The 21,161-nt window shown below is 39.5% G+C and overlaps 1 protein-coding gene across 2 annotated transcripts in view; it reads left to right on the top strand.

Annotated features, from left to right (window-relative positions):
* Window positions 1-20,494, top strand: part of ROS1 (ROS proto-oncogene 1, receptor tyrosine kinase) — a 112,042-nt gene extending 91,548 nt beyond the window's left edge. For both annotated transcript variants that reach the window (XM_033867351.2, XM_033867350.2), the window contains 5 exons: window positions 2,534-2,631; window positions 2,861-3,064; window positions 4,105-4,239; window positions 12,411-12,574; window positions 20,184-20,494. In XM_033867351.2, the coding sequence (XP_033723242.1) occupies window positions 2,534-2,631; window positions 2,861-3,064; window positions 4,105-4,239; window positions 12,411-12,574; window positions 20,184-20,494 (912 nt within the window). The remainder of the gene's footprint in view (window positions 1-2,533; window positions 2,632-2,860; window positions 3,065-4,104; window positions 4,240-12,410; window positions 12,575-20,183) is intronic.
* The last annotated feature ends 667 nt before the right edge of the window (window positions 20,495-21,161 follow it).

The raw sequence follows: 21,161 nt of genomic DNA, 5'->3' as shown, positions 1-21,161 counted from the left end.
TCCTAGTGGTTCTGACGACTGGTTCTCAAGTGCACTTCAGTTCTTCCACTGCCTTTCCTGCTGGCTACCAAGGCAGCGTCCATGATTGTCTCTCTTGCCCTGACCTTATCGGACAGGGTGCCCTTAGGTGCTGAGTGCCAGAATCAAGGTGCGGGGTCCACAGCGGAGGGCCATGGGCTCTACGCCCCCATCAGTCTAAGGTCACACGGGGCCAGCCGCCTCTCCACAGAGAGTGCTACAAGCACCCTTCTCCCCATCCCCACTCTGAGACTGTTTTGTTGGGTTGAATGCATAAGGATTGACTGCAACTGGGTTTATAAACCTTAGTCTGGTCCTTCATTTTTAGGACTCAGTTTCTGCATCGTAAAATGGAACACTGAATCCAAAACTTTTTCGGCTTCTTTTAGCTTTGATATTCTAAGGTTGTAGTAAGATAGAAAAAGGGAACAAAAAACCCTATCTATCAAAATAATACAATTACACAGCCAGACACAATTCACTTCATGAAATTTTTGCCGGGTATTTATTTTACGACAGTGGAGGATGTGGCTCTTGCTTTCAAGGGCCCTGCCACATGGTAGGGTGGGTAAGTCACATATGAATGAATCATTTAAGGTAGAAAGAGGGAAGGCCCATTAGAATGGAGTAGAGAATACACTGCTGAAGCACAGAGGAGAGAGAGATGATTTCCAACTGGGGAGATGAGAGAAGGCTTCACGGAGGAGGTCTTCTGTTTGGGACACAACCAAGGTGCGAGATAGAACAGTTTCTGAAACTACACTGATATGAGTTATATAAAAGGCTTTGACTAGGGATGGACAGAGATGGAGGTTCAATATGTCTGGAGGGTTTGGCAAGAGAAGACAGGTGGTAGCCGAGGGCAGCATCTGGGGTTAAGGAGACCCGACATGGGGTAATGAAATGTTCCAATAGGTTGTCACAGGGGCTATTAGGAGCAAGTTACAATTAGAGATTCAAACAGGCAGGCAGCATTTGAAAATCTGTCAGCAAGGAACAGGGCACTAGCCACCAGACTGAAGTGCAGGAGTAGGAGCCTCTGCGAAGAATGTCTTCAAGAGTAGAGTAGGTTTTGCCAAGGGCAAAGCAGGATTCCATTCACAGAGGAACCAATGAACCAGCTGAGACACAAGGCAGGGACTCAGACACAAGGCTGTGAGATGCGCATCTAGTGGACCTGAACAGGGCTGCAAGGGATTGATTCTTGGGAGTAAGGCTGAGTTTAGTTTTAAGACATAGGTGTGGTTGAGTGGGACCATGGCAATGTTGAGTCCCAGAATTCAGGATTCTTCCTACTTTTTGGTACAAGACATGAGCTTGTCAGGGGAGTCAGAGGGAACAGCATTTAAGAGCACCCGTCTATGAGGAATCAAGGGATTTCAAGGTTGTGAATCCTTTGAGATGCTCATTGAAGGATGTGGATGGAAATCAAGAATACGGAGGGCATTCCAGGAATGATAGAAGGAATAATGAAGAGAGGTTGAGAAATGCAGAGCAGGTATAAGGAACTGCAAATGGCCCAGTGTGACCAAAGCACAGATTGTGAGAGGAGAATCTATGGAAAATAAATGGATGTAAAGAGAGGCTGGTGCAGCCTGGGGCTGCCATGGAGGCTGTGCTCAGGAATCTGTAATAGACTCTACAGGCAGTGGGTCACAACAAAGTGAGCTAATTAAAACACAGGAGGCTGGAGACATGGGAAGTTTGGGAAGCATCAGATAGGGATGATAAAGGCTTGAAACAGGGTAATTGCAGGGAAATGGTAAGGGACAGACAGTATATGAATAGAGCCTCCAGGAAGGAACTTTGAATTTTTTCCATATGGTACTAATAAAAACTTCAACTGCTTTGTTCACGTAGAAATCATCGCAGCCAGTACAGGCTCAACTGTATATTTGTGCTGGCTCTCTTAGATGAGAGGAGTAATCTGTGACCTTGAAATAGAGTATTGCTAACAATTTCTATGGGGTCCATATGGAGAACAAGCCCATTGTCATGACTGACATTATAGCGTGACATTGGGCCAATAATTAAACTGATTAAACTATCATCATTACTGCTAATGAGAACAGCTACTATTTATTAAGTGCCTGTTATGTCCCAGCTAGATTACATAGTTTATCTCAGATCTGACACAGTTAGTATTATTGTTCCCATTTTACATATGAGAAAATTGCTTAGTGAATTAAGCAATGTGAGCAAGTTCACACAGCTTGTAAGTAGCAGAACTAGGTTTTAAACTAGTCTGTTTGATCTAACACCCTGAGATCTTTCCAATAAAGATTCTACATTGCTTCTGCTTCCTAAAGAGAGTCTTATTTATGTATATTTTGGTAGAAAGCATATAAATGTAGTTCTTTTCCTCTTTGTTGGAATTCTTTTACCATAACTAAAAATTCCTTTAAAACGTCATATATATATGTGTGTGTACATGCAAATATATGTGCCAAAAATATACATATATATTTTGTGCAAACTGGAAAAGTGCCTGTAATTTTTCTTTTATTTCTTACAGTTTCACGGTCCTTTACTCACCTTGGTTGACCTTGTAGACCTTTGTGTAGATATTTCAAAAGGCTGTGTCTACTTGGAGCAGATGCACTTCATTCACAGGTACAGTGACATTCTGGATAAAGAGTTCTTATGAAGATTGGCACAATAATCACCTGTAGTTAGGGTAGAATATACAAGATAATTGACATTTTCATTCCTTCAAAATAGCAATAGTTTCTGTTAAAATGTCTCTTCTCTACAGACCTCCTAGTGTTACTTGTCTGATCTCTGGAATTTTATTATTATTATTATTAGTAGTATTATTATTAAAGTATAGCTTCTGCCATAGGGATCTAGCAGCTCGGAATTGCCTTGTCTCTGTAAAAGACTATACTAGTCCATCACGGATAGTGAAGATTGGGGACTTTGGACTCGCGAGGGACATCTATAAAAATGATTACTATAGAAAGAGAGGAGAAGGCCTGCTCCCTGTTCGGTGGATGGCTCCAGAAAGTTTGATGGATGGAATCTTCACTACTCAGTCTGATGTATGGTGAGCTTAACAGGACACAGAGAAACGTGGGCAGAACCATCCAATGCCCGAGCCAGAAGGGATCTTAAAAGGTCATCTAGTCTTGTTTTTTACGTGAGAAAACATAAGACCAGAGAGGTTAAGTGATTTGCCTCAAGCTAAAGTGAAAGCTGGTGGGCAAGGAAGGGCTATTCTTGGGTCTCAACAGTTTATACCTCTCCCTCCAATTAGTTTTGATCCGTTACCTTACTGGTGTATGTGGAATAGATCCATTTATTTCAGATAGCTCACTACTCTCCACAAGTGCAGAGGCCATGACTAATAGGAATTGGTGCCTATGAATTAATGTCCAAGTATGTGTCCAAATGCCTACTATTTTGGGATGTTTGGTCATTAATTTATACACAAAATTTAAATCATGGATCTCAGAATGATTAGGACATGAGGGAGGTTTGGAGAGCTCTTTATTATTTGAATAGAACCCCTCATTTTTGCTTATTGACCCCAAACTTTTGATTAGAGCTGCTCAAAATGTAAAGATTCATCCAATAACTTTTAAGCTGGACTGGACCTCTGCAAAACTAGGGATGAAATAGTCGGTCTTCAGTGTTGTCAGTTTATATTCATGCCTTCCCTCTCCACATTTACTAGCACTCAAACTCAGGAAGAAAGGTGAAATGCTTTCTTGCTCACCCCTAGTGTGTTTGCATAATGAAGCTATGGAAGCCATAGGTAATGGAGGTCCGCAGTGCAGATTCAGCCAGGGAAGAGGAGCACAGTGTGTGTGTGTGTGTGTGTGTGTGTGTGTGTGTGTGTGTGTGTGTGTTTGTGCCCCCACTAAGCCTTCCTATCACCTTTGAAGTGTTGCTAGTATGCAGTTGCTTGTTCTCTTTTTCTTGAGGTCAACTTGCTTTTAAGTCTCCCATTTGCCTTTTATGGGGCCAAAAATGCCAATCACAAAGTAGACTCTGATAGCCCCAGGAATAATTATGTTGGAAAAACTACTGTAAACATGATGTTTCTAATATGTATAATTAAAGCAAACTCTTTAATATCTTTAGGTCTTTTGGAATTTTGATTTGGGAAATTTTAACTCTTGGTCATCAGCCTTATCCAGCTCATTCTAACCTTGATGTTTTAAGCTATGTGCAAACAGGAGGGAGACTGGAGCCACCGAGAAATTGTCCCGATGATCTGTAAGTTAATCATGTTCCATAAGTACCCAAGAACAAAAACATGTGCACAGGCAATCACGTGCCTCATTGGTATGGTATTTTTAAATAAAAACTGAATCTATATATTTGTATATCTTATGTAAAATGTAAATTATTGTGGCACTTAATTTACTAAATACATGATGGTTTCTTTTTATTTATATATATACATGATATTTCATTTCAGAAGCAAAATCTAGAACAGCAGAATATGTTTATACTCTAGGTTAAGAGAATTCTAATAAATAAATAAAAGCTCTTTGTGTATATGTGTGCGTGTGCGTGTGTGTGTGTGTGTGTGTGTGTGTGTGTATTCACATATATACTCATTTCATTTTGGAAGATCTAATTTGACTAACATCTTAACCTGCATATTAAAAGGTTCTATTAACTAGGAATATATTGTTTAAAAGTTGGATTGCTTTTGTTGATAAAGCTGATATTGGGATATAGTACTGCTAAAAATTATATAGGTTGTTATCTATTTATGAACGTCACACGAAGTGGCTACATAAGGATTAGTGACTTTATCAAATTGATCCTGGCAACTATTGAATTCTAATAGATTTGTGATCCTTGGAACAGTAGGTGATTTTGATCTAATTATAAAGGAAAAGCAAGCCAAGTAATTTTGCTGAGTACTAATCTACCTTCTTGTGAACAACCTTGGCAGAAATATCAAGTCTTGACACTTTTTCTAAGAGGTGTTTTACCCAAGAAATTTCTAAAAGAACATATAATCAACAAGTATAAACTCCTCTGTTGTGTGCACTACACCATGCTAAGGACTGTATGGAATACAGAGGTGTTTAAACCGGAGCCACGCTTCTTCAGCATCTCTGAATGTATTTTGAAAGAAAAGACACACACATGGAGCAGCTGGATAACAAGCCAACATGTAATAAAGTGCTAAACTGCGTGGTACAGACAAGTGCAAAAGGAATTAGCAGTATGCGGATACACACCATGATTGCACTGCCTTGCCTATGCTGTGTTATTTAGAGGATTATTCAGACTAGAGCCAAAGATGATTAAGATCGGGGCACCTTGGCTGGATGTTCTATGCGTGAATGTTTTTGTATTATTTAAATCTTCCAGCTAGAAGAAGATTGGAATCACTGTCTGTTTCTGTTTAGCTCTTATAGCCTCTGGGATATTTACAGAAGGATCAGTTATACACATACCTGAACAAGTTTGGTGGCAGTGTCTAAAAGTATGACTCATGATCCTTTTGGGGCAGATGGGAAAACTTCTAGAAGTTAGGACTAAGAAAGTTATACAAAATTTGAAAAACTTTAGTCTAGGGCTTGAGGAAAAAAACCCAGCATACCTAGGTATAAAATACATTTTAATTAAATAGTTAGCAAACTAATCACTGTTTTGCATCTCTTACACATCTATTGACCACTCAGAAAATTTCTCCCAAATTTCAGTTGCACGAAATTTTCCTTGTGCTGTTAGAATTCTATTTGGCATATCTTCCCCTCTAGAGGGTAATGTACCTCATCATAATTAGGCTCTTTTTTTGGATAGGCACTCTAGCAATCAGTCACTGAATTATACGTTTTGACTTATGTGTTCATTTATTTTGTTTGGGGAAGAGGGAGGTGGATAATTAACTGCCCTATTGTGGAGAAGAAAAAGGCGGGTATGTTGAACTTTGCTCTATCCAAAGGTATCCAAAAATTCAATTAGAAGGAGGAGAAAGAAGGAGTGCTAGAAAAGTTCTAGAAAAATATTCCTGATTATAAGTGGAAAAAGATAATATTCTATATAATTTTACCTTGAATAATTATTCAGTTGGATACATTATTGCTCTAATTTTATAAAAATATAGTTTCCTTGAAGCTAAAATTTCCATTGCTGATTTTGAAGTTCATTTGAACATCAGTAATTAAAAAGTGAACAATGCTCCAAGCCCTCTAAGGGCTGCATGCTCCAGATCCCTAGGAAGGGTTAACAACCCATGGCCAACCAGCAAGACAAGCTGTGCTAAGGAAACGGAGCTCTCAGCGATGCCATTCAATCTGTCCACGGCCTTAAGTTGTCACGATAAAGATTAACTACTCTCCTTAGAGTACAGAGGGAACTGATTTTTATTTGAAGCAGTTCTCGGAGATCATAGGCCCAGCTTAGAGGGTTGAAAGTCTGTGCTGAGCCAGGCTGCACCTTCTATTCACTGCTTAAATACTCAGCACCTGGATGCACTCCGGGTCAGGTGAGTCCATAGATGGCTAGCTATTAATGGAATGTGAGAGTTCAGAGCATTCCTGCCCTTCTTTCCATAGCCTGGGATGTACGGTGCAAAGCCCAGCCCTCAGCATTCTCTTCAGCCTTTAGTTTGCACAACAACCATAGCACTCTCAGGAATAAACGGGATCAAAGGGCAATCTACATCAAGTGAGAGAGCTCTTTCACAGGTATCACGGGGGCAACTGAAATTACTGGAGAGTCTCTCAAATGACGGAGGCGACAATGGGAGAACATGGAGGCTCACCACCTTATTTTTACCCCTTAAGAATATGTATACCTAGACGTTAATTGATGCTAACTGGGTCTTTCCGGGATTGGGTATTTTAAAATCTGTATTTTACGTGCTGTGCTTAAATACTTATAGAAACTCATCCCCTTAATACTGAAAGATGCCATGTAGTTTTCGACTGTTGAATTTCAATTGCCTTACGAATCCAAGGATTTTACTCATAGAGACTATTAATGAACATGGTTAATGAGGTTGTGCTATTGTGGAAAAAACTGAAGCAAAGAGGAGTAAAGGGGTTGGCATAGTGAGTGGAAGAATTTGAACCGGAACACTTAGCTAAATGAGACATTTCAAGTATAGTGTGTATCTGTTTAGAGGTAGAACAACCAGCCCAGGTAAATTTTAATAAAAGTGAAGGAGCTGTCAGTTTATTTAGACTAATATGCTTGAATATTTGTAACTATAACTTGGTACAAGTATTTAATGCATGATACTGAATTGTGACAAGTATGTATTTGTAAGGAAAGACCCCTATGCCAAAGATACAGTTGTTGTTAATTTACCTGAAAGATATGCATTTTTTAGGATTGATAAAATTTTAAAAGCCTAGTCATTTATTCCATTGTCAGCTTAATGCTGTTTAAGAGCACAAGTTTTACTCTTTACTTTTAAATGACTACTGCTTTATAGAGCTCCTCTTTTCTTAATCTAGGGCAATCCAGTGCTCATTTGGCCCTGGATAGTGGGAGAGAAAGGTTTTAAATACCATCAGGTCAATTGTTTTTGCCATCAGAGAGTTAAGAGTAATGATGGACTCAATGTAAATTAAAGCCTCCATAGATGAAAATTAGGAATATCTGATTAAATAACTTGCACAGATTTAACTTTTGGAGGGGAGTGTGAGTGGGTGAAGTACAGAGTGGCAAAGGGGCGACTGTATGGATGGCTTCTCTCCCCTCTCCCTCCGTCCTCCTCTCGCTCCTTCCTTCTCACTAAATCATCTCCACTAAGTGTCTTGAATACTTTGTAGAATGAGGTGGGATATAAATAAATAAACTAGAAACTTCATAATTGAAATATGACAAGTCTTGAGAGATTCAATGTATCCTCTGGCAGTATCTCAGAATCGCAACTTTCTTTTTGGAAGGGATAGGCTCCCTGTGGCAAGTTACATTTCACTTTCTCCTCTCACCTCTTAGGACAACCCTAAGATTCCCATCAAGATTCTACTTTAACTACTGGTTTAAACTCCATGATCGAATATCAGTTACATGATGTTATTTCAGAGTCGAATTGTCTTTCACTGAGTTCTCTGTCATCCCTGTTTCTAAATGTCACAGATTATAAAGAAATATGTAAAAGATTAGGTTCTTAGCGATGATTCTAATCTTTAAAAAATAAAGCCAAGTTTGGCACTCCATATCCAGAACGTAAATTCCTTGTAATATATATGAAAAGTCATCAGATCAATACTGAAAAACAGACCAATATTAGGTTTCTCCCCGATACTCTGATATTGAGTATTAACTCTGACCTGAGGTGCTTGCAAGAATGAAAGAGATGGAAGTGGAGTCTGCATGCCATATACAGATACAGCTATTTTAAATGCAATGCCTATGATGATTTCTGCGTCATTGTCACCTAGCAATTGAATATTTTCTTACTCCCGCTCCACTGTCATTGTCTGAGTCTAACACCATTATCTCTCACCTAGTCTTCAATAACTTCCTTCGCTTCGTCCCAGCTTACTGGACATATATTCACTACCAAATGTGAAATAGATAGCTAGTGGGAAGCAGCCATATAGCACACGGAGATCAGCTCAGTGCTTTGTGACCACCTAGAGGGGTGGGATAGGGAGGGTGGAAGGGAGACGCAAGAGGGAGGAGATGTGGGGATATGTGTATCTGTATAGCTGATTCACTTTGTTATACAGTAGCAACTAACACACCATTGTAAAGCAATTATACCCCAATAAAGATGTTAAAAAAAACACAACTTCCTTGCTTCCAACTTGCCCCTCTACCATCAATTCTCCACATATATCAACTAGAGTCATCCTTTAAAGATGTAAAGGTCATGCCCACTTAAAAACCTTGGACAGCTTCCATTGCAGTGCCATAAAACCCAGCACCTAGCCTGGCCCTTGATCTGGTTGATCCTCACCTCTCTGACCTCATCTTTTATACTCTCCCCCTCAATGACTGCTCTACAGCCACACTGGCTTTCCTTCACATTCTAAAATGTGCCAAGCTCTTTCCCAATTTAGGAATTTACACATGCTTTTGCCTCTTCTAGTGTGTTCCCTGACTTCCATCCCCACCCAGTCCCCATGACTAGCATCTTATTTTCCTACAGAGTTCATTGGCTTAAACATCGCCTCTGCAGAGGGTCCTTCTATAAGCAATTTGCCAAAAATGTTCCATCTCTTATTAGAGCTCACATCTGTTTTCTTTAGTACTTTTTTTTAGAACTTATAATTTGTAATTGTATATTTATCTGTTGATATGGTAGTACTAATATTTTTAAATACTTCCCAGTTTATGTTTCTTTAGCAGTCTTTCTCTCTCTGCCCCCAATCGGCCTTCTAGATCCAGAAAGTAAAAAAGAGAACAGGTACTTGACCTTTTTAGTGAGTCAGTAGACTTGGAAATGAAGCTTGGAGGAGAGAGAGGGTTATCTGTTGGGCTGGCTAAAAAGTGTCTTTGATTTTTAAGTAAAAATAACAGACATATTTTTCATTTTTACCAAGAACTTTATTGAACACTGTATTCACCCTCTTATTCCACTACCTTCTGCCATTTTTCAGGCAACTTAATAATTCCATCTTCCCAAAACTTATCTTTTTGAGCAAAGAACTGTTCCAGGTGTCTTTTACAGTCTTCCAGGGAATTGAAATATTTTCCATTAAGAGAATTTTGTAAAGACCAAAATAAATGGAAATCTGAAGGCACAATGTCTGGTGAATACAGCAGATGAATCAGAACTTCCCAGCCAAGCTGTAACAGTTTTTGCCTGGTCATCAAAGAAACATGCGCTCTTTCGTTAACCTGATGGAAGATTATGCATTTTCTGTTGACTAATTCTGGACGCTTTTCGTCGAGTGCTGCTTTCAAGCTGGTCTAACTGGTAGCAGTACTTGTTGGAATTAATCGTTTGGTTTTCCGGAAGGAGTTCTTAATACAGGATTCCCTTCCAATCCCACCATATATACATAACCTTCTTTGAAGACCGGCCTTTGGTGTGGTTGGTGGTGGTTTATTTCGCTTGCCCCACGATCTCTTCCATTCCACGTTATTGTACAGTATCCACTTTTCATCACCCATCACAATTTGTTTTAAAACTGGAATGTTTTTGTTACGTTTAAGGAGAGAATCGCATGAGGAAACACCCTCAAGAAGGTTTTTCTTGCTTAACTTACGTGGAACCCAAACATAAAAGCGATTAACATAACCAAGCTGTGGCAAATGATTTTCAGCACTTGATTTGGACATTTTGAGTATGTCAGCTATCTCCCGTGTGGTATAACGTCGACTATTCTCAATTAATGTCTCGATTCGATAACTATCAACTTCAACTGGTCTACCCGACCCTGGAAGCATCCTCCAGCGAGAAATCTCCAGCACGAAACTTCACAAAGCACTTTGGACACATTCGATCAGTCACAGCACCTTCTTCATACATTGCACAAGTCTTTTTTTGCGTTTCGGTTGCATTTTTACCTTTCTTGAAATAATAACGCATAATATGCTGAAAATGTTGCTTTTTTTCCTTCCACCTTCAATATTGAAATGGCTACACCAATTTTGATAAGTTTTTTTATAATGCACGCTGACGTGACAGCTGTCACATACAATCTAACAAAATTGTTTTGAATGAAGTTAAAGACAACTAAGTGCTACTAGAGCCACCTTACGGAGAAAAACAAACGAACCTTTTAGCCCACCCAACAGACTCCTTTAGCTCCTTGTTAGCTTGCTAAATGCCAGGTGTGAGCAACTAAACCTATAATTCTATATAAGGAGAGTCTAATAAAAAAAGAGGAATTGAAGAGAAACTCAACTCCTTCTAAGCCCCGGGCAAGTGTAGGAAGAAGAGACCTTAACAGACAGAGGTAGGAGGATGAAGATGTTGGATATTTAGGTCTCGAAACCTCTGTAGGCCTCAGTTAGATTAGATGCGGGTGACACTAAGCACAGGGAGCAACTGCCCACTCCTCCCAATTTGGCAGGATGGCAAGGAGATCACTGAGCAGGGGATCCCCAACATTGACATGGACACCCAGCATCATGAACAGGGTAGGATGGCATGTCCAGACAGGGAACATGTAGCTTGCCCTTCTAAGCCTCCTTTGTTTCCTGTGTAGAGTGAACATTTTGATGAAGGCTGGAGATTCAGCCGAGGAGCATCTTCGGGCATGCAGCAGAAACAGGAAGGGATTTCCTGGGCCTTGTCAGCAGATATGGGACATGATGCCGTCTCAGAGGCCTGCAGCTAGAGAGAGAAAAGGGGGGGCCAGTTCAGGGAGAAGGGCCAAAAGAACAGGTTAAAGGGATCATAGACTGCAGAGAGCAGCCGATGCCTGCAGGATGGACCAGACCAGTCACTCCTTACGAAATTCCTCATCATTCCATTCTGAGACTAGAGAAGGAGGGCACAGTGGGGTCCAAAGGATCCTTCACTGTGCCAGTACAACTCACAAAAGACTTTCACCCAACATAAATCCTGATACCACCTTGGAGAGGAAGACAGAGGGAGTAGGAATAGCCTAAAGATAAGAGAGACTGAGTTATGATCCATAAAAGACTGAGGATTACCTAAAAAGGGTGGTTTAAAATATTGGAATGGGCTAGGTTATAAATGGCATTGTACTCATTTTCTTCTACTAGGTGGGGCTTTGAGAATTAGTTACAGAACTATAAAAGAGCTACATTTTTCCCCTGCTCCTATGAGTTGTAGTGGATAAATTTTGTCTCCCTCTTACGTTTGCTATATATATCGTATGAGGACAGGAGTCACACTGCCACATCTCTTGCTCTTGATATACTGCTCATATATAGTAAGTGTCCAACAAATTTGCTGAATGAATGAATGAACATTAGTCAAGAGTTCTGCACAGACATTTCTTAGACAACCATTAAGGAAAAGAGAATGTTCAACCAGCTATCTATGTCTAGGAGAACTGAGTCTCTTAATGAACCTGGCAGTGTAAGGAAGAGTAAAAACATTAGAATTGGATCTGATTTCTACCCCTGGTTCTGCCACTAAATATCTGTGTGGCTTGGAGTAAATCTTAGATTTTGTTTCAGATATCAGTGTATGAATGTAAAATTTAATCTCAGCTTCTTCAGTAATTTTTATAGCTGTTAGTTTCCTAATGGGTTCAGTAAACATTTTCCAACCATCTATTTACTATCTATTTATTTAGATTAATAACTGTTGAATGTCAGCTTTTCAGAAGGAAGATGTTTTCTAATAAACATAGTTATACTGCCTGCCACTATTATATAAGAAACAAAAGCTTTTGTTCTGGTTCAGTTATATTAATTACGGAAAACTGGCAATACCTCAAATTCTTTTCCTTCTGAAATGACCTTACCTGGGTTATCAGTAATGGGTACCTAGTCATATCCAATCACTATTTACTTCGTGTCCTTACCCACATATCCAGGTGGAATTTAATGACCCAGTGCTGGGCTCAAGAACCTGACCAAAGACCTACTTTCCATAAAATTCAAGAACAGCTTCAGTTATTCAGAAATTTTTCCTTAAATAGTGTTTCTCAATGCAGAGGAGAAACAAACCCCAGTGGAGTCATAAATGAAGCCTTTGAAGGTAAGTTTGATTCTTCTTCAGAATTTTTGGGTTTTCTCTACAGCGTGAACTGAATAAGGTTAAAATGGGATGTATGTGGAAGACATCTTACAGTGCGTAAGAAGAATAACATACTGGCACCATCCTCATAATCAAGTATTTATTGTACTCCTCTTTGCAAATAATTTTGATTTGTTCATTAAATTAAAAAAAAAGAATAATGGTATGGCCCCTGGATTTATAATTTCAGATAGTAAGGATGAGAATTAACATGTTAGACTATATTTTCATGAGGCCTGTTCTCTCTGCCCTCCACCCCTCATGCCAGTTTGCACCTCAGGGGCAGAGTTGAGTTAATTATAGTTGATGGTACATTATCGTCACTGGTCTATGCAAGACTTCTCTTTCATTTGTTTGTTTAGTCCCTTTATCTCCATATTCCTCTCCTGTTCTATTTCCTCCCTCCACCTGCCAGGCAGCCATACGAATGTCTTTAATGTGTATCTTTTAATTTGTTGTATATCGTATGCATGGATACTATCGTGTTATGTAATGCTTCTTTTCTTTTCTTTCTTTTTCATTAAGTACTGTGTTTTTAAGAGTCATCCATGTTGCTATGTATATGTCTAATCTGGTGCTTTTAACTGCTACTTAGTTTGCTATGATTATTGTAGTGGGTCACACCTTGCTAAGGTCTACTGTGATTCCACTACAGTATTTTGGTATTAAAACACAGTAGTCACTTAATTCATTTCCAAAATCAGATTTACAATACATTTGCCTAATTGGCTGCAGAAAAATAAATTTTAAAATGATCCTTTCCAGCTGCTCTTAAACTTCACCCCATTATTAAAAGTTCATAGGACCCTTTGTTTTTTTTCAAATGCAAACATTCTTGCTTAGAAATAAACCTGGCAAGATTGACCATGACTCAGAATCCCTCAGAAATTAAGACTCTCCGTCTGTGCACTGATTGATTACACAATGGCTGATGGTTGCCCTGGAGTCATCTCTCTACAGTGAGACCTTCACCGTGAGTGATGCACTTGACTAATAATGGCAGGGAAAAATACGAAGCCAAGGACGAATATCTGCTTGTCTTGTTTGCTGTGTTTCTGACTATACATTTTGAGTAACTTTGGATCCATGACATGAATGGAGATAAGACTCTGATCATGAGACTTCTTTAACACAAACAGCTAAGTGACAGATTGGAAAGGGCTGTGCTTGCTTTGAGCATGCGTCCTGATCCTTAACAGAATAAGCCTTGTTAATAATCTCACGTTGGCTCTACCTGCCTTCTCATCATGGAACCGAGCTGATTCTAGGAGTGCCAATGGTTGAGCCCTTACGAGTTATAACTGCAAGGCAACCCCATTTTTCTGGAGGGTTCTATACGTATACCTGACTATGTGAAGATCACCCAGGTTAAGAAAATACATATCTATAAGCCGTTCTGCATACAATAAAATCCTTCTCATTTTCTAAACGTTTGCTTAATGTATTCCTTTGAATGAATTTTTGAGAAAATTTAAAAAATTATTTCAACAGATACCTGTTGATTTTTGTGCAAGGCCTAGTATAGTGGTAAGCACCTGAATTTAATGTGTACCATTGGGATGCTTTAAAGAAAAAGAAGAGGCAAGAATATTTCTTTCCCTTGAGAAACTATAGAGTCAGTTTCTTTAATCTTGTATGTAATGTTTAGTAGTGAGCTGTTCTTCTACTGGTGATTTTAAAAGTTGTCCTTGTCATAGGACTGTGTCTCTATCCACAGGAAGGGTGAGTGTCACCAGCCCACTACTGAATAATACTGTTTTGCTCAAGCCATTTGAATCTGCCCCTGCTTGGCCTGGTTCTTATTGGTTGTAACTTCACATATGGAAACTTTAGAGGAACAACAATCTGGGGTGGTTTGCCAATATGTAAAATGAAATCTTTTGTTCCTGAGGTAGATGAATGGCAGTAAGTGGGTTGAGTTGATTGCAGAGATGTTTGAAAGGCAAGCAGAACATGGTTTTGCTTACTGGGCACTGAAAGCATGATTTCCTTACTAAATCACTGCTCTGATCTCTAGAAGGCAAAGCTTAACTACTAAGCCTCTGATTCAGATTTTCTTGTGAATATCATTTTTGTGGCCTTTATAAAATGAAACACAATCATCATCTTCTTAAAGGTTTAAAAAAGAATTTTTATGTTATTTTACAATCCATCAAAAAAGTGACTCCTGATCCTTTTCAATTTTTCTTCTAACTTTCCTAGTAATTAATCTCTGTAATAGTTCTTGCTATATTATTTTTATAACTGTATTTAAAGATCTTTATTAGAAAAGTAATTTATGCTTATTGTTTAAAAAACATATAAAAGTATCTAAGCAGCGTAAAAAGTTAGTCTCTTACTTCTTCCCTGTCCTTACTCCCCGTGCTAGCCATTGTTTGTGATTTGATTATATACTTCCAGATATTTTATATGCATATACAACTGTTTACAGATATGTTCATTTGTGTATGTTTGTATACATACACACTGGCTGGTAGTCTAGAGGAATGAGTGAGATGTAGATTCTCTGGTCGGTTCTCCACCATTTTTCTTTTTTTTAACAAATGAGCTTATTTTCGAAGATTTGGTGAGCAGATGATTTTAAACTACATCTTCTGCCAGAAGCCAGGAGGCATTCTGTTGCCATTGAGAGGGAATTCATGTTCTGTGGGAGTCCTGCGGCAGCATGCCAAACCTACACTGTATGGCAGAGGGAGAGTCAATAAAAGCCACTGAGAGGTTAATCCTAAACTGAGTCCTACAGAGGGGTGAGAAGAAGGTAGATAGAAGGAGCAGTATGTAGAAAGTCAGGGAATAATAGAGAATGGGGGTTCACAGAACTGCAGGTAGTTTATCACACTTGACGGTGGGAAATGGCAAGTGATGAAACTGGAGGAACGGTGGTCACACTAATCACATAAGAAATGAAAATTAATGAAAGCCGAAATAATCAATGGTGACAGGTATAGAAAGAAGGATATGGAAACCAGACTTACCACAGGGGTAGATGCTAGAGGATTTGGCATCTAATTGGGTGAAGAAGAGAGAGGAGACAATGGTGAATCCCAGTGATTTGAGAAACTAGGTGCAAAGCCATGCTCTTCCCAAAGGCGGGGGCACAGGAGGAGGAACAGCTTTACGCATGTTTGGTTTGAGCTGAATGTGGGAGAAATGAAGAAGCCCAGTATTCAGTTGGAAATACAGGTAGTTGAAGTCAAGGGTGTAATTGAGGTTATTCAATTAAAGTGTATAGAATTAGAAGAGAAGTAAACAGTGGATGGGACTCAGAAAACGGCCAATATATGAGGGACTGACAAAGAAAGATGATGGGCACTGAGAGGAGAAGTCAGAAAGGGAAGAGGAAGGCTGTCATGGAAATCCAAAGGAGAGAGGCTCACAGACTTGAGAGTGGTCAAATGCTGCAGAGATAAAGAGTTCCATAGGGTTGCGAGGAATTTACAGTTGACTTATGTTATATTTTAAAATTCAACTCCTCGCTCACGGAAGCCTTTCCTTCTAATGAGTACAGACATTTTATATAAAAATTACGGAGGCTGTCATAATGGGTGTTAGAGGGCCTGAGAGCTTAGTTTTACCTTAGGGTCTACCAGAAGTCTCCATGAACCCTTAAGAAAATCCTTTCACCATGTAGCATTACCTAGTTCATCTATGAGACCGAGGTAACAGTACATATAGAGAACAAAACTCTTTTTGTGAATGGCTTTTAATTGCGGTATTAGTTAACTTTATTTCAGCACTTTTTTATATATCACTTGTGCTATATAAATTTAACTCATTAAATCCTCACAATAGCCCTATGAAGTGGGCATTATAATATTACCATTTTACAGCTGAAAAGATTGAGGTTAGTAACTTGCCCATGGTCATCCTGCTGAATGGGGCTGAAGTAGGACTCTATTCTAGAGCCTTTGCTCTCATCCTTCACAGAGACGTGGCTATGGTTAGAAAACTGCTCCCACACTCTCCCCACTTTGTTTTCTTTGGTATGCTGATTTATTTAGGTGCTAAGTCGTTGAAAGACTGAATTAAAATTCTAAATAATATTAAAAAAAATAGAGAAGCAGACATAATGAGGCAGAATAAGGATGCAGGAAGAGGTTAACAGGGAATATAATCAAACTCTGATAATTTAGATAGAAACAAGTAGTTCTGTGCCGTGACAGATATAGAATTTTGGTACAAGAGAAATTCACATTCTGAGATTTACAATGAATGTAAATCCTGATGATAAGGAATAGAAAGAGATACGGGGATCACCAAAAATTTTGATAATTCGATGTGACTGAACAAAAGTGGCAGAGAAGGGCTTCCCTGGTGGCGCAGTGGTTGAGAGCCCGCCTGCCGATGCGGGGGACACGGGTTCGTGCCCCGGTCCGGGAAGATCCCACATGCCGCGGAGCGGCTGGGCCCGTGAGCCATGGCCGCTGAGCCTGCGCGGCCGGAGCCTGTGCTCCGCAACGGGAGAGGCCACAACAGTGATAGGCCCGCGTACCACATAAAAAAAAAAAAAAAAAAAAAAAGTGGCAGAGAAGAGAGAAGAAATAGAATGAAAAGCAGAGTTTGCATATTTGCAAAGGATAGAAATCATGGAACAGTCTCTTCAAGGCAAGCCTAAACTTAATTACCTTTTAAGTAAAAGAGAATGCATTTAATTATAGTGCGCTGCTTTGCAGACTGGTGGGCATATTTAACAAAACTGTAAGAAGTCTTCTTTGTTATTGTCAGAGGTATGTAAGAAGAGAGGAAAGCCACTGGGAGGACTTTTTTGAAAAAAAAAAAAAAAAGGCATTAGGATTTCAGGGAGCAATAATACCATGCCTATGCTATGGTCCTACTGACCTAATGGGGTGGAGAGGGGATAGAGAGAGAAGATTAGTAACATATCTGGGGATCTAGTAAAAATATCCCAGTGACTTCATCCAAACATTTGTGTAAACATCACCTCATCAGTCCCAGAGAGTTCCACAGGAAACAAATCTAAATGCTCTTCTGCTGTTCTAAACATAGCCAGTCAGCCAGCATATGTCTTGTCTGTAAATATTCTGTCTTACTTGGAAGTCTTTATTTTAATATTTCCCTCTTAAACCAAGGGTTGCCAAGTGCATGCCATCTTTGCTCAGGATCTCTCTCTGCTTTAAGGACCTGCAGGTTTTCTATACAGTAGTTTTTAAACCAAAATAAACAACCCGCCCCATCTCTCATAATTATGCAATAAGAAAATGTACTAATTGCTGAAAGCTTGCCAGGGTCAAGTTACTAAATATTGCCCTAAGTACTATGAACAAATGGAATAGTTAGCTAATGATTTTTCTTTGACATGTTGTACCAGAATTTGTAAAAAGAATTTATTTGCCTTATGTAAAAGATTTTTTTCCAAATAACTCAATATAGGCAAAAAATTAAATCATGTTTCAGTAGAAAGTTTCCCAATATGCTATTTAATGGACTAAATGTATGGCAGTGAAGCAGCTGATAACATGAGTAGCTAGACCTATATTGTAGGTGTACATTTTTGTTGAAATTCTAAACTCCTTTAGCCTGATTTCTTTAAGCCCTTCAGGAATATCATCCTAGTTTCCTCAGTAATCTGGGCTGCCGGGCAATTTAAAGTTAAATATCCTATTTCTTGCTATCATTTTTTGATATTTTCTATTGCTATTATCATGCATAGCAAGTTATTCTTATGAGTTTCTCAATGGCTATAAGTACATATTGACAATAATCATAACAGTTGGATCCTTCCATAGATATTCAGCACTTAGGCACTAACCAAACCTGACATCTGATAAACTTATTTCTGTGGGGGAGATATTTTACAACACTATCTGACTATTTGTGTGGTTTGAAATATACTAGAATGATGTTTGAACAATGAAGAGGAACATGGGGTGATGCCCAAGAACCTGTGAGCCTGTAGCTCGGGCTTCTTGTTCTTCAGCAGTGGGGGAGTGTCTGAAAATGAAATAAACACCTAAGAAGACAGAGCAAGGACAGTGATTCACATGCTTCTTTAATAAAATAGGCTTTGTAGTTCAGGCTTGGAACTTGGTCATAGGTAGATCCGTTAAATTCCATCAGGGAGGAATAGATGCAATGGTGCTTCCCTTAGTCCTTTGAAATTATTTAAAATTTCCCCATATTAAATAAATCCAGCCTGGGTGTAGGTCAGGGCCAAGCACAGAAGCTTGGCAGCCCGGCAGGCCTCACCCGCACATTTGGATGCTCTTGTGCTGGAAGTAGGAGGAGGAGAAAGGGAAGGACCTGCATCTACTGACTGGAATGTTTCTGATTAGTAAAACGTGATGCTGTATGAAAGGACAGTAATATTTCCGACTGTAAATTTTTCATCCAGGTAGTAACACCCAGAGATTGGAAAGCATTGTTAAAAAGCAAATAATTCCCACAATATACATTTGCATATTTATCTTGTTGACTCCCTAGAATTTTGCGGAATGTTTCAGAAACCCTGCAATTAGGTTTCAACAAGAATTCTTATACTTTTCTAAGTAAGAAGGTCAGCTTCTAAGTAGAGAAAGACAAAATAATATGAGCACAATTGTGAAGAAGGTCAAACTACCCTCTGGCTGCCCATCTTTCTATTGCCAGGCCCACCTCACAAACATGTGTGTCTGGAGTCAGTGCCTCTCAAGGACTCCTGCAGGGCACACTGCCCACCACCTTCCTGTCACACAGCACGGCAGCTCCACTCTCCCCTCAGGGAGGTGAACATGAGGACACAGACTAGAGCCAGACAGTTTAGGTTCAAATTCTAGTTGTGTGACCTTGGGAAAATTGTTAAACTCCTCTGTCCTCAATTTCCTCATCTGTTAAATGGAGATAGTGCCAGTACTGACTTAACAGGAGAATGAGTTAATATATGCATTTCGCTTAGAACAGTGCCTGGTACGTAGTAAGTACTCTGTAAGTATTAATAACAATTATTATTATTATATTTCATATCAGTGCTTATCACCACCCGACATAAATTTAGTTTTGCACTAGTTTACTGTCTGTCTCTCCCCATTAGAATGTAAACCCCAAATAGCAACAAATGTGTTTTGTTCACTGCTGTATCATCAATACCTAGGACACAGCCTGGTGTGCAGTAGGCATGCAATAGATATTAGCTTAATAAATGATTAAATTACTTTATCTAAAGAAATACATCTTTAAAGGTAGGTGTTTTAGCTGATGTGGCAAGATGAAAGGGTAAGCACTTCACACAAAAAGGGCTGCCCTAGGGCCACTTAATTCCTGTCACAAAGACCATGACCTGTTTCACCTGTTATGGCAGAGTTAATCACCTCTGTGCTCTCATCACTTTATGTATTCCTTTCTTATATACGCACACATGACCTTCCCTGGTACTATTTCTGCTTTCCTACTACACTGCAGTAGCGTCAAGGACAGGGAACATGTCTTGGACTTTTGTGTTCCCTTAGTGGTCATCATAAATATTTGCTGAACCAATGGGTAAGGCTGGTGTTGTTCTAATTCTCATACAGCCTGGAGAGTACAGATAAAGGAAACCAAACAGATGCTAGAATAACTTTTGTATTTTTTTTCACAGATGAAGATGGTCATAGGATTTGTTTGAATTCAGATGACATTATGTCAACTGCTTTACTGGAAACCAAGAACCAAGAAGGGTTAAACTATGTGGTACTGGCTACGGAATGCAGACAAGGTGAAGCAAATTCTGAGGGTCCTCTAAGCTCCAAGGCATCCGAATCTTGTGGTCTGAGGAAAGAAGAGAAGGAATCACATGCAGACAAAGACATCTGCCAAGAAAAACAAGTGGCTTACTGCCCTCCTGGCAAGCCTGAGGGCCTGAACTATGCCTGTCTCACTCACAGTGGATGTGGAGATGGGTCTGATTAATAGCTCTGTTTGGGAAATGCAGAGTTGAGAGGAACACTCCTCCCATTAAGTAGTCGCTGAAAGAAAGCCTAGTAGAATGATACATGTTGTGGGTGGTGGTCTATGACTCTGACTGAACACAGGGAAGTTCCTGAGTTCTCATCTTGGCCCCAAGAGCCATTTGGTTTTAGTTGTGACAATCCCATACCAACTGTCTAACCTTCAGCAGAATTCTGAGGTGAACCTTTGAGCATTTGGGAAAGCTTAGAAAGACTTATGAGTCTGGAAATGAAACTGTGATTCCTCACCCCGAGGTCCCTTAGGCCACTGCCCACCCTTCAGTCTGGGCTGTAAGAGAAACATCTCAGTTAGATGGTTAAAGACTCAACACTTATATTTAGGGACCTGAAGGAGGAGGATGAGAAGTGTGCTCAAGGGGCCAAATGAACTACAGATTATCCCAAAAGGGACAAAGGAAGTGACTAAATAACTCTACACATACAGAAGGAACTAGCACCGATGACATGAGAAGTCATCTGGAAAGCTATTACTACAATAAAGTATTGTCCTTAATGACGACTCTAAAATACTTTGTATTTTGGAGACTTGGAACAGTAGCTTCAGTCATAATGACAACAGGACTATGAAGGTCTCTACGTTCTAAACTTTAGCATTCCACGATCTTTGG

Source organism: Tursiops truncatus, chromosome 12 (assembly GCF_011762595.2).
Source record: "Tursiops truncatus isolate mTurTru1 chromosome 12, mTurTru1.mat.Y, whole genome shotgun sequence".
NCBI lineage: Eukaryota > Metazoa > Chordata > Mammalia > Artiodactyla > Delphinidae > Tursiops > Tursiops truncatus.
The sequence above is the reverse complement of the archived record's forward strand: the minus strand, read 5'-3'. Positions and strand labels throughout refer to the sequence as shown.